Source organism: Leuresthes tenuis, unplaced genomic scaffold, assembly GCF_036924035.1.
Source record: "Leuresthes tenuis unplaced genomic scaffold, fLeuTen1.0.hap1 SCAF_21, whole genome shotgun sequence".
In the NCBI taxonomy this organism is placed as follows: domain Eukaryota; kingdom Metazoa; phylum Chordata; class Actinopteri; order Atheriniformes; family Atherinopsidae; genus Leuresthes; species Leuresthes tenuis.
The window spans coordinates 21,822,753-21,837,029 of record NW_027325375.1 but is presented as its reverse complement, the minus strand read 5'-3'; the positions used below and the strand labels follow the sequence as shown (position 1 = coordinate 21,837,029).

At 43.5% G+C, this 14,277-nt stretch overlaps 1 protein-coding gene across 1 annotated transcript in view; it reads right to left on the bottom strand.

The window, feature by feature from the left end:
• The window catches only part of LOC140280270 (rho GTPase-activating protein 32-like), a 46,339-nt gene that overhangs the window by 7,835 nt on the left and 24,227 nt on the right, over positions 1-14,277 (bottom strand). The window contains exons 4-5 of the mRNA XM_072375575.1: positions 12,338-12,432; positions 12,038-12,122 (exon numbers count right to left, since the gene is read on the bottom strand). Of these exons, the coding sequence (XP_072231676.1) occupies positions 12,038-12,122; positions 12,338-12,432 (180 nt within the window). The remainder of the gene's footprint in view (positions 1-12,037; positions 12,123-12,337; positions 12,433-14,277) is intronic.

Genomic DNA, 14,277 nt, shown 5'->3' with positions numbered 1-14,277 from the left:
TTGTCATACTTACAGTAGGTCAAGTGTAGTTTAAACTCCTCGCTACAGTTTCACTCCCCCCCCCACGCCGAACAGCTTCACGCTCAGCTTGCCCCTCCTTATCGCTGCAGCACCTGTCCCCGCTCTTGTTCTGATCGCGTGTTTCCCAAGTGAGAGGATGAACACTCGGTCCTGTTTTGCCGCTCCAAACCACAATCCTCCTCAGCGGAACATTAATGTCAGCTCTCCACTTTTTCAGGTACGCCGCAGATTCTCCCAGAGTGGGAATCAGAGAACACGGGGGGGGCAACAATATTCCCAGCGGCTGGTGTAAGAAGATGAGAGGCAGTGGTGCTGGTTTGGTGGATCCCTCAACGGGACGGCTTTCATCTCCATTTTAGCCTCCCATCTCACCATTGTGTTGCCCCATCCTCATTTTCTTGCCTTCTCTCTCTTGATGGCTTCTTTCCTCTTGTTGCAGGCGCCCAACACAACTTTAACTCCCAATCTGACCAGCAGCACCAAACAATAAGAGAGTGCAAACAGAAGAAAAACATGAAAAAAAGGCAGTTTTCTTTTAGTTTTGTTCCTCTGCTGACCTCACCGTCTGCTCTCCCTGTCCCTTTGCCACATGCTATTCACTCCGTTTTTTCCTCCTCTCCCGTCTGACATGCTGGCTCACCCCTCCCCCCCTTCTCTCCTCCTCCTATTCCTCTCCGGTTGGTACATTCCCAGGACAAAGAGAATGATGGAGGGAGAGAGACGACAAAAAGACGCAGAGGAGAGGGAGAAAGCAGGAAGGGGGGGTGCACATGCAGGAGAGCAATTTTCCTTCCTTCCACATGTGCAGTCCTCTGTGCTGTCCTCAAGCACAATGGCATTTTACTAAAAGCTCTCTGAGGAATCCTGCAACCCGTCGGGAAAGAATAATACTAACCGAGGCTTTGCAAATGCAACAAAAAAGAAAGGGAAGCAACTGGAAGTTCAGCAGAGTGAGCCCTGCATTCGAAACTTAAAAGACAGTCACCGAAAATATAACCTTAACTTCCCTCTGCTCCGGGGTTCCAGCCCAATGCCTCAGCCAACCACAAACAGGGAAAGGATAGCAGGTTGCATCAGCTATGGTGACTTTGTGTGCGCCACCTACACATGACATAGATTAAAGAGACGTACCGCTGGAGAGCCGAGCGTAACGAGCAAACAGCCCGGCTCATTGAGGAGGACATGCGGGTGCCAAGAGAGGCCGCAAAGGCTGCAAATCCCTCCCTGTGCTGCCTTAAAAACACACGCAAAGCCATCCAATAACAAAACAGTAAAAGCTCAAACGTCTTTTAAACTCACAGTTTCAACAATTCACTTAGTTTCCACCTTAACATAGTTTCTCTAACTACAAATGCAACACTTTCCTCCCAGTTAGTTGCAGTTTCTACTGCCCCAGCACAGCTTCAACTTATTCCCTGCTACCTGAATATCAAAACGATAATGCAGTGGAAACCCAGTTCATTCAGGCCTCTGCTCTGCTATAACAGTGACAGATTGGACACCACATGTGGGGATGACTGACGCTCCAGGAAATGTTACAGGAGCCAACGGCATAAAGACCGATAAAGAGGGTATAAATACTTTGCCTCATTACTCATTAACAACATCTGTAGCTGGATTACTCAGGTGTGTCGAATGATGAAAATCGCAGTATTAAAAAGTGTTTTTTTTTAGTTTATTATTCAGTGGAAAATAAAATTTTAGCTAATTTTAACCTATCCAACAGAAACAGTGGCTACGTGTTGTTAAAACTCGAATGGCAAAATTACACGATATTCCAAACTCAGGCAAAGTTAATGTGGTTAATGAAGATACCCACAGTATGATCCAGATGATTCCTGGCCAATTCCAATCATGTTGTTTTAATCGCTCTAAAAGATGAGCAGCAGCAGCTTTCACTACATTCCCCACGAGGCACCTCCTGCTCTGCTACAACTCCGGCATAAGAGAGCCGATGATGTTCAACTGCACACTAAAGAGAAAGAGCTGTTCTAACTTTTCAAACCAGACACCGGCTGCGCTGTCACAATTCATCCGTCGAGGCAGCATCAATGCGAGCTCATCACAATCCATCTAATAGACATTTCACTGAGAATCTGAGGCACATTCATCATTCCGGTCTCAGAAGAGGCTGCAGAAAAACCAGCTGACACCAAATTAAAACCGGCTCAGGAGGTAAAACAGGATGTAATGGTTATGCCATATTAGACAAAAAAAATTAAAATAAATATTGATAATTCACAACTAAATTGTAATAATCACTCGTGTACATGTGATGAGAAGTTAGAGTCCCATAATAATCAGTTCTTTTCAAAAATGCAGGGATGGAAATTTGCCAAAAAATGGAAGGTAAACATCCATCCTCCATTTTCTCCACGCGTTTAATCCAACTCGGGGGGTGAGATCTAGGGCCTATCCCAGCTGTCATTGGCCGAGAAGCGGGGTACATGCTGGACAAGGCCCAAGTCCATCACAGGACCACATAGAGACAAACAAGACAAACAACCAACCACGCTGGAAGGTTAACATCGTGCATAAATATAACAAAACGCTCTCCCATGATCCCATTTTCACACTGTGGTATTTTTGTCAGACTGCAGAGCCGGGGGGGTGGAGGGGGGGGATGCAGGATAGCTGTGGGGCTTTGCTGCAGTACTTCAGAGGTACAGGAAGTGTGAAGGGGGCTACATCTAAAATCATTACTGAAGCTATAAAAATGGATCTGGTATGAGACTGAGGAGTGCAATAAAATTTAGTTACAGAGAGGTTGCTGAGGGGATGAGATCATGGCTTCAAGCACAAAACAAATCCCATACACTGAATGAATGAAAAAGCACAATCAAATGCTGAATAACCCCCAATGAAATGGATTTCCACCTTGGTGCAGAGGGTAGATTATCAATATGTGTGTCCAGCTAATTTAGGCCATTCTGCACACTGCTGCCATCACACCGTGATGTTAGCAGACACACCATTACAATAACAAATGCCGCTTAGTCAGATAATGTACAGCCAGGGCTTCAGTCTAAACAGGCCATAAATGTGAGAGCCTTAATGGACATACGACTGCTAAAGTGTTCTTTGCAATCCAGTTTGACAGAATAAGAGGAATGCAGAAAACGCCAGAAACGTCCACTGTCAAGAGGCTTTCTTGATCCACACATCATTTTCATGAGGCCACAGTGGGGTGTAAAAGCGCTCCAAACAAGCTTTACGTGCTTGGAAGTGAAGCAGTTAGCAGCCAGCTCGGCAGTTAAAATGTTCCCACATCCCAGGCATTTGCCCCACCGGAGGCCCCACCCCCAAGGTCAGACAGGAGAGGAGAGCGCGATTTGTCAAGTGTGAAGGAGGAAAGGGAAATAAATCAGTCGAGCAAAGCCTGAACCGAGCTGCAAATACTATATCAAGACAGAGTATATGGAACAGGGGGGGGAGAAAACCCTTAAAATAAGCAGCACTCTGGGAACATTCACAGTTAATCTGTATACAGAGGTGATATCATCTTGGGAAGAGCTGAGTGTACCGTCTGATTCTTACTTTTTAAGAAAGTGATTTCTGTCAGGATTTACTTTTTTTTTTGCTTTTAATCAGTCTCTGCTTATATGTTTTAGCTTTCTTTTCTCAATGTTCTGTGGAGCACTTTGGTCAACTGAGGTTGCTTCATGGAGAGCATCCTTACCAACTGTATTTCAGTCTGGTATGGGTATCTCACAGTTTGCCCCTCCTGCCCTCTGGGTGGCGCTACAGAAGCCTCCAGACTAAGACCACCAGGTTCAGGAACAGCTTCTTTCAAACAGCTGTCTCTCCCTGCTGAACTCTCTCTGCCCCGGTGACCCCTCCCCCCTTTTCATCACCACACACACAAGATTGTGCTGCCATTCATGCAGCTCTGTACTGGGATCACTGCACTTTTTCTGTATTCTAATAGAGTCTAATTGCACTACTGTACATGATAAATATCAATTTACTGCACCCTACAGTAGAAATGACATATTCCCCACTGCCTGCTGTATATACTGCACATTTCCCACTAATAACCTGGACCACTGTACATACTGTATGATTGTACTTACCATATATCTATAGTCCACTGTACATACCTGCACTTTTACATATATCCTATCATACTACAATGACTGCTTATGCACTTCAGGTTAGATGCAATCTGCATTCCGTTGCCTGTACCTGTGACATGTGCAATGACAGCAAAGTTGAATCTAATCTAATCTAACATGGACACCAACTGGCCAATGCAGGCCGTGTATACGACACAGAAACTCCTCCAGTCTGAGGTGTCAATAAGAACCTAAGAAGGCTGGCTTTATTCTTAAATCCCTCTACCTGCCAAGACCGTTTACACGCCAGGTTTACTGGACTTCACCTAAAGGAGAGAGGGCTTTAAAAATGTGGCACGGATGCTGGCAATCTGAGGTGATTTACATCTTTCAGAAAAATATCAATCAGTGGGTTACCGGTAAGGCTTTTTGACGAGTTGCCTGTACATTTTGATGACATCTGCTGTGGTCACCATATTGTAAAATATGACCGCCATTGCATGGCATTGCAATCTGCATCACGATCCTGAAAAAAAAAAAATGCCTCAAAACTAAAAACCACCCAAAATGCTAAAGTTTAACATCCTTATCAGCATGCAGCATTGCTGTTGATCAGTTTTTGCTGATGATCAGTTTTTGCTGAAACAGGTAGAGGTTCGGTGCTGCTTTAAGAATCCCTCGAAGATGCTTACCTCCAAACAACAGAGGAGGTTTGTGTGTGAGCTCTGGCTGGTCTTTTGTTTTCACTAACAAGGGCAGCATGAGTCAAACAGTTACATCATCCTCAGCTCAAGTGCAGTGGAGAGCAGTCCTCTCAATGAACACGTGATGGAGGGTTTGACATCATTTCTCTGGAGGACAAGCCTACCACTTTCAGGAGAGACTTATCTGAAACTCCAGCAAGTCTACAAATCAAATAAATCGAAGATTGAGATTTTTGTTATCGGCGCTGGGTGCTAAGGATTTCATCCTTATGCAGGAGGGGGGGGGGATGCTCCAGTCACCGGTCTGGATCGGGAGCAGCTGAGAAACATCAGCTGAACAGCAACACATGGAGTCAGCCTGAAAACGGACTGAGGGTGTGCGGCGGGCTGCATTACACGGGTGGCTGCTCGCATACATACAGCCTGCTGCTCCCATTCATCCCAACGCAGGAGTCACACACTCTCTGCCTGCATGCACTGTTGTCAACATGAGGGGGCACTCCTTCACAGATGTTAAACCCTGATTCATTGTCACGATTGTTGTCCAACAAATCCTCACTCTCACGCAAAATGTTTCAGGCCACTTATCACACGTTTATTACCAATCTATCACCACATCTGCAAAAACATTTAGGTAGTGAAATCCACATTTTAAAACACAATGGGGCAGAATTTAGTATCACTTTGTGCCTCGTTGATGTAAAGAATAAAATATGATCCAAATATGATTGCTGTTAAAGTGAATAAAAGGGCGTTTCCATCCATATTTAAACTGATCGGGTCATCAGAGTCCTGCTTATGTGGCCCGTTTGGAAGCAACACCAAACAAGCTGTGCCTGAAGCGCTGGTGAACCACAGCCTCCTGATTATTAAGCGGTCAGCCTGTTTGTGACTCTAAGCTAATTTGCGCTGCCCTTGGTAGACTGCACAAGTCATTACTGAAATGTGCCGGCTGCTCTGTGTTTGCACAATCCCAATTCTTTAATTAGCTCTTAAATAGTCAGGACACTGTCCAAAATGGACACTGGATCTGTGGGAGAGGTCCTGGATCAACAGTCCTGGATCTTCTTTGTTGTATTCCGTAGTTTCAGCCGGTGAAAGGTCTGGACTGCAGGCAGGTCCGTATGTTGCTCTAAAACTTGAATATACCTTTCAGCATTGATGGAGCCTTTCCAGATGTGCAAGTTTCCAGTTCCATTTACATTTCTGGAAGAGTTTCGGAGCCCGTGCAGTGACTTTAATGACAGAATATTGATTTTCTGTCACGTTTCTTGCACACACCAATGTTTTCAGATTCTCTCGCTCTTTTGAATGTACCGTCGACGATGGAGCAACCAACTGAGGAAAATTATTCTGGAATTGCTTCAAACTTTGTAGATGTGTGTTTGTTTGTTTGTTTCATTGCTGAACCTCTGCCCCTCTTTACTTCTCAGTGACTCTGCCGCTCTAAGGTGCTCTTTTTATGCTCAGTCCTACTGCTGATCTGCTCCTAATTAAACTCATTCTTTGCATCCATCTGTTTCTTTTTAGCATCACTTCGGTTTCCAGACTTTTCAGCCCCTGTCGCAACTCTTCTGAGAAGTGTTGCTGCCATCCAATTAAAAAGCGAATATTTGAATAGAAATAGTAAAATATCTCACTTTCAACATTTTATATGTTTCCTATGTTTTATTGTGAATAAAATATCGGTTTATGAGATGTTGTAGATCAGAACGATTGAACCGGACACTCGCCTCGATGCTATTTATGATTTGCAACCACATACCCATTTGCAGGGCTTAGTAAATCTGGACATATGTCACGAAAGGGTCCATAATCAAGTTGGGATGTCTTCAAATGACCTCATACCTCATAACTGGAATTTAATGTGGACACAGGAAAAAGTTCCAACTTCTTTTTTGAAGTTTTGTATTAATCTCCGCAGCTCTGAGATCTGTGACGCTGTGGACCAACCAGGCCGTGGTGTCCGTGTGGTCTATGTGCAACAAGGCAGAGCAAATGTTAGGTCTCGGATCTATTATGTAGGAGCAGTGCTGACTGGCAGAAGCGATGAAGTCGACACATTTGTTTTGCAGGTGTCTTTCATGCAGTCACTGTGTTGCAGGGCTGTGGGAGAGCTGAAGGGGACGGAGGCGTCAAGGAGAGAAAACTATTTGTATAAAGGGGAACAATAAGGGAAGTTCAGACAGAGTTCCTCCTTTATTAGATTCACATGCTGGTTCAGGAAAACAGCCATCGCCCTGCAACAACAAACTGCAGGGCTGCACCTCAGTACAAACAACATGAGGACAAGGTTAACCAGTTCAGCTGCTGCGACCGTAGACAGCAACAGTGTCCAACTTAAAGAACCTTAAATGTCATATTTGTTTGTTGCCAGATGCAGCCGGTCCATCGTATCGTAAATATCTTCCCTCTAGCAGTATTTATACAACACAGAGAATGATCCAGCAAACCTAAAAAATAGAAAAAAAATTCATAAAACATGCAGTCCACAGCAGCAATGAGCCAAAACACTGTCGGTGTGCCAGGCCAGAGGAGTTCCAGCTAACAGGCACTTTTAAAAGAAAATACTTTCCCAGTTACATTGTTGACATAAATGTTGTCACTTGCTGGACTCCACTGCCTGGCCAAAATAAGTTTTACTGCTAACTTTATTTTGGCTGCGGACTTTGATTACAGCACCTATTAGTCACAGCGTTGCGTTGATAAGCTAACACATTAATTCCCATCCAGTTGCATTCATTTTTCACCGAGATCTTTAAATAGTGATGTAAGAGTTGGAGCGCTACGTAAAGTCTTCTCCAGCACATCCAATAAGACTCGCAATGTGGTTAAGGCCTGGACTCTGTGGTGGCCAATACATGTGTGAAATTAATGTCTCCCTCAACCACTCTTTTATGGTCTGAGCCTGATGAATCCTGGCATTGACATCTTGGAAGATGCCAATCCCATCAGGGAAGGAAAATAAATGTATTGATGGAAGAACCAGGTGGTTCGGTCCAGTCAGGCTGTCAGCTTTAGGGCGCCAAACGTTGCCGAACCTACACCTGACCAACTGAAGCAACCTCAGATCAACCCTTTTTTTCCCCCCTTTCAAGCATTTTAGCAGCACATTTCTTTCTGAATGAAAAATGTACAAATGACACGATTCTGCCGCAGGTGGTCAGGCCGGATAAATGGATGGAGTCTACAAAAAGCACGAGTGTCTCATCATAGACTGGAGTTCACACCCAGAATGTGGGTTAGGTTTAGTCACTTGTGATTAAGCTCGGGGACAGAGGATGGTTTTAGATAAATGTAAATAAACCCTTAGTGGATCTTTTTAGTATTAATGAAGACGTACATCATCTCTGACGGGTGTGAAAGACTGACGGAGAAGTAGAAATGTGGGAAGTGTTCTTTGGCGGATGTGCAGCCTGCTTTGACAAAGATAATCAATACATGGAGTATAGTAACCCCAGTTAATCATCTGTGTCTTTATCTGTGAGTGGTTACTTTTTGAATCAACGCCGTATGCGTTTAAGTACAGAAAATCTCAAGAAAGCTACAGAAAACAACTGTGCATTCAGTTCTCTGGTGTCCTCACCACGAAAGGACAGCTTCAGGTCTTTGAAGATGAGGACTGAGCAAACACATCAGCATGATCACATGACAAAGATCAGCAGGGGCCTGATCCCTCACTTCAAGTGTTTGAAGTGATTAAATGAAACAACTTTAAGGTTTACACAAAGTTAATCGATACCAATTCATATACTTTTTAAAATCCAGTTTAATAGGGTTCTAAATTTTGACATCTAATAGATTTTTATAGTGCACCAACAACACCGGGCCAAAATCAATACAGACTCCCACAGCATGATGACCTAAACATCTTTCTTAGTGCAAACTGAACAGCAGTTTTTCAGTGTGTTGCCGGTGCAAAATGACCACTAGCTCTGAAGTGCAGTCTGCCTGAAGCCAGCTTAATTAAAAGAAACCTTGTCTGACTCATCCTGATAAGAGCTAAAGACAAACCAACCATCTTTATACTCCTGGTCTCTCTTTGCTCCATCGTGTAAATGTCAGCTGAATCTGATGAATACAGTTCTGCAGCTATAGGTGGCCTCGGCTCTGCTAATGTCACAGATGCGGTCTTTAAAAGAATATATCAATCGATCAACCACATTATTAAGTAAAAGAGACAAGGGGAAACGCGTATGAAAAATTATAGGGGCAGTTTAACACCAGGCAAAAGCACACACAGAGCACAGATAAGCCATAAAAGCAACCGTATTATTAGGATGTAAAAAGAAAAGAAAGATAATATCATTATGTAATCAGGAGATTTTTTTTTTTTTACAAGACCTGAAGGCGCTCTGACAGAAGCCAGTAAAAGCTGCAGCATAAAGTGGCAACATTAAGAGTATCACTCAGCTTTGTTTGTACCATCACGGTCAGATTCTATCAGTTCATACAGTCCAAACACATGTCTGACAGTGCGAGCGCACGTGACCTCAAACGACTCATAAAATAACATGTCTGCGCTGGAAATATGGTGGCCCTAACAGGAGCTGTCGTGTGCTCTGCTGAGATGACAGCATCACAGGATGTAAGCATACAGCCACAGGGAAACTTTAAATGATCCTGTTCAGTGTGAAACTTCACCGAGAGCGAAAAAAAAAATAAAGAAATAGCTCCACAATTCCAGGGATCAATCAGTTCTGAACTATGTGATTTTATCGTCTAAACATATATAAAGTAGGGATGAAAACAAATACCTGTTGGTTACTGGATGATTTATAGATCGGTGACAAGAATGTCTTTGGTCTGGAAGACATTTTCCACCCAAAGCTAGTCATTTATAATACCTGTACAGGTAATATAAGCATTGAGCTAGGCTAAAAATGAGGTAAATTAAAAACCAAAGGCAGAAAAGCTCTTAAATATTTGTATTTTAGTGCCCATTTCCAAACTGACAACTGCAGCACTGCTGTGATGCACGTGAAAATAACAAAACGCACTAAAAAAAAAAAAACCTTCTCGCCTTTAAAACAAGTTGTCAAAAGATCCTTGAGTTGATCATTTTCCAGATCCTCATTTGTCACTGATGTAAAAAGACAACAAAGAGCTAAAGGTTGACGAACAGAAAGGGCACTCAAAGAAAAGACGAATATCTCATACGATATGTCAAAAACTTGGGATGTAAAATGCAAAAACAGAAAACAAAAATGCTCAAAAGAAAAATATTCAATCTTAAATACGAACTAAAAAAGAAGCTGCCGTGAATGCGCTGCTCTAACTGACTTGTGATCTCAATGTTTGACTCAAAATGTCCTTTGATTCTGTTTTTTTTTTTGTTTTTTTCCCCCTCCTTCAAATCACAGAAGCTAAATAATACATCTTGCAGCAGAGAGCCTAATGCCAAAAATAAGTCCCTCCACTAATTTAAAACACTGACGCTCTGGGTCTCTATGCAGAAAATATGCCAACTTCACTGGTTCAATCTACATAAAGATAGAAAATCCTGTAAGAATAGTTGAAGAAGACATAAATTGGCATCAGGCACCAGCAGAATATTCTGCTACTAAGTAGCAATCTTTTCCTCATCAGAGCAGCTGATCTATTCATGACACATCGAAATCATTCCTGAACAAATTAACAGGATGCTCATAAAAACAAGCAAACACGTTTGGCTGAGGCAAGCACAGATATGAAATATATGAACTGACACGACAGAATAATTAATCTCTTTAAAGACGCGGGTTTCCGCGGGGGTTCCGTTTGCTCTGGGGAGAAATCACCCTCATGAGACAAAGAGGCAGATACTTGAAAGCAAAATGAAAACAACAAAGCTTTACCAGAAGGAGCAGTCAGCACACACAGCTGGGACAGCAAAGAACCAGTCTGTGCACTACAGACTGTTCAAATCATGCAAACAGGTTCCTTAATGTGTGCAGTGGGTGCACAAATGGATTCTGCAGTGTAACACGAGTTAGCTCAACAAAGGACCTGCAGGTAGAGTAGATGGAAGAGCTTTAGCAAACTCTCTGGCTTGGCCTTGAAGACAGAAAAAAGTCATATATCTAGCTGACTGCTGACCCCTACTGGATTCTTCACTCATGACAAAACAGTCTGGGAGCAGCAGCTGTGATCATCAGAAACTCTCAAATGCCTATTGAAACGAAAAATAGGCTGAAGACGCACAAAGATGCAGACGATTCACCTCTAATTGTATTACGTATCCAAACAGAAATGGGCCCAATCCCAGCATGCATTTAGTGAAAGCGAGAGAACAACAGCTCATTTAAAATGACTAAACCATTCAATTTTATCCCTGAATGCAAATACATGTTGATCAAACACTGAAGACAAGGAAGAAGTCTGTCCCATTTGAAAAGACACTCCAGGGATGTTAGCCTTGTGCTTTCAAAAAGCTGCAACAGAATCAAATATTTTCTCTATTTTAGCTCCTTATGAAACCCAAAACACTGGACCCAACATCTCCCTTCATGCTGCTCATCAGCAAGAGTCATCAGACGCTCCTAAATGTGTTATTAAAGTGGCAGGCCTGCTAAGATCACCCTGAATATGTCATTGTGTGTATGTTTTCAGACTTGACAGCTTTAACTCTTGGAAGTTCTTCAAAAAATATGCACTCCCTACGATCGAAGTGTCGTCAAAGAGCAGAAACGCGATAGCAACATTCGTTTTAGCTCTGAAAATAGCATCTTTGACGGTAACAGGCGAATCACATCCAGGCCTCACCTTCAGCCTGCATGTGTCATCCTCAAAGAAAGCAAAAAATAAGAATCTGATCTTATTATAGAGCACAATGGAAATATTCATTGCACACACCAAGGTTAAGCAAAGACGGTCTGAAATGCAGCTCAGCCAATGAGACGGCACCTCCTCAGATTTAAGCGCTGAGCCATTTGCCCGCAACAACCATCCCTCTGATGTGACAGAAAAAGAATTCTGCTTGACCCTCACTTGAAATAGATGCGAGTCGTACTTCTGTCTTTACAAACAGAATCTCTTCATTTCTTCCACAACGCTGCAGGGAAATGACGAAAGAACACGAGTTCGTGCTCAAAGCCTCTTCCGCACCATGACTGACACCGGTGCTGCTGTAATTCAAACAGACACCTCCACCAAAATCCTACAACCCCATGCTGCATCAGTGCTGCTCCAGCTTCAGCCGCTCAGCACTTTGGATGCACCCGATTAGATTTGACATTAATGCAGGAAAGACATTTTTAAAAAGCACGACGACTGTACCTGAATTGTGCCAAAATCCACATTTTCGTAGTGGAAGTGAGCGCACTCTGCCAGCTTCGGGAAGTGGCCCTTGGTGAAGCAGAGCCTGGAAACGTAACACACACACACACGTGCACAGTTTATTTAGCACTTGGTCGCCGGCGTATGACTAGTTTAGGAGAGCGAGGGCAATGTGAAAAGAAGGAGTGAAGGGTGGAGGAGGGCATAGAAATAGAAGAAGCTCAAGCAGGGAAAGGGAGGCAGTAGAGACTAACAGAGACGTGAGAGGAGTGTGTGTGTGTGTGAGTGTTAACTGCTCACTTTTTCACATTCTTGACCTTCATGCTGGCCGTACTGCTGCTGCTCGAGCGCATGAGGGGCTCCGTCCTCAGCTCGGGGATCTCTGCGCTTCTCGCCTAAAAACCCCAAGCACACACACAAATATCAGCGATGCGGCTGGCACATACAAATAAATCTCTGGCACCGTTCTTCAGATGCTCTGCGGCAACAGTCACGGACCCAACAGGATTCAAACATCAGCACACACATCGTTCACGGCACCGTCTGCTTCGGCTGAGATGAAACGTCCCTCTTGGTCTACGTTTAGTGAAATAATCTGACCACAGCAGTTACAGTGATGCTGTTTATTTAGAGCAATGTCAGGATAATGATCTAATCAGGAAGCTGAAAAAGTTAAGCTCATAACACAACCGTGTGCCATTCAATCAGCCAGTGAATGGAGGGGATCAGGTTGCATTGGAAAAGCAATGAGGCCTTTTATTTATCTTGTGTAACAGGTGCTGGAATGAATCTACGTCCACAGGCTTGTAAGCTGAAGCTGTGGCTCACTGGACAATCTCATGGCATGATGAGTACCAGCAACCAAGCTCTTTCTCAGTTGTTTAGAAGATTAACTTGTCCAAAGCCTGACTTGCAACCACACAAACAGGGACTGGAGCCACAGAGCGGCTCCTTAAGTCGGTTTCATTCCCAATAATAAGGAACTGTACTTTACTTGGGCTTGCTTTGATACAGTGTCTAACTGGTCCTAAAGTTGCATTCTCAAGGTAAAAAACATGCTGCTTGCAAGTCCACTCATGAAAATGGCAACGTCTGGCCAAGTATTACCACAGTATTAAAGGCGATTTGCATTTAGAAGACTTGACTGAGAAAAGCTGAACGGTCAAACATCTGTACAGTCATCTCATTGAGAAAACTTGCTTCATTTAGTTCTAATCTGTCCAAGGTGTTAACCGCACCGGGGGGGGGGGCAGCGGCTGTTTAGCTGCAGCACTGATTTCATATGTTAATATCTATGGCAGACGCAAGGATTATTAACACAGTCCCTTATCTTCCTGAGATCCTGTGTCCTCATATAAGATAGAAGCTTAAAAATGAGGACATTTGAGGACAGTTTTTTTTTTTTTCTAATATTATTTAAAAAAACCTCCTCCTGCTCAAAGGCAAGGGCTTAGGTTTAATACTTAAATGGAGTAAAATGGATGCATACAAAATTCTCGGTAAATATCCTTGAAGTTGGAATATTATATTTTACAACTTCTGAGAGCATGAATTAAGAGCGAATGCAGACAAAAAAAAACAATCCGTGATCTCTGATTTGATCACATCTGTCCTGAGAAAATACTCTGCAGCTGAGCTCATCGTCATCATGCAGGGATTTCTGAACGTTTTGTTTTCAACACGGAATATAATCCATCCCCCACAATGCAACAGGACGTTATTGTGACAGCTTACGGTAAGTTGCTTAGTGCTTCCCCTCAACCTCAGACATACATAATGCAAAGCAGCCCCTCTGATATCAAGTATTGAACAAAGAGCAGCAGACTTTCAGTATGAAAAAGCTCCACCTCTGTGATCAATATTCATCAGCTTGGTGAGATTGTTGTTTCTCTTTCTCTACGTCGCCCGATCGAAGGGAGCACTCGCGATAGGGCTCTAACCGCGCGCCGACCGCGGGTGGCTCGGCACGTTACCATGGCAACGGCCTCATTTTCACTGCGCTGTTGATGCAGGATGTAATACCCGCACCAAAAAGAAAATAAATAAATAAAATAAAAATAAAAACAGGGGGAGAGGAAATAATGAATGATGTATTCTGGTGAATGGGAGCGGTGTGAGAGACGAGTCCACAGAGCGACCGATCTATGAGACGAGTTTGAAGAAGCAGGGTGGCGTTCAGACGCCAACGGTCACCTGCATTAATCATGAATGCGCGATGGCGTTTCGGGGAGCTGAGAAGA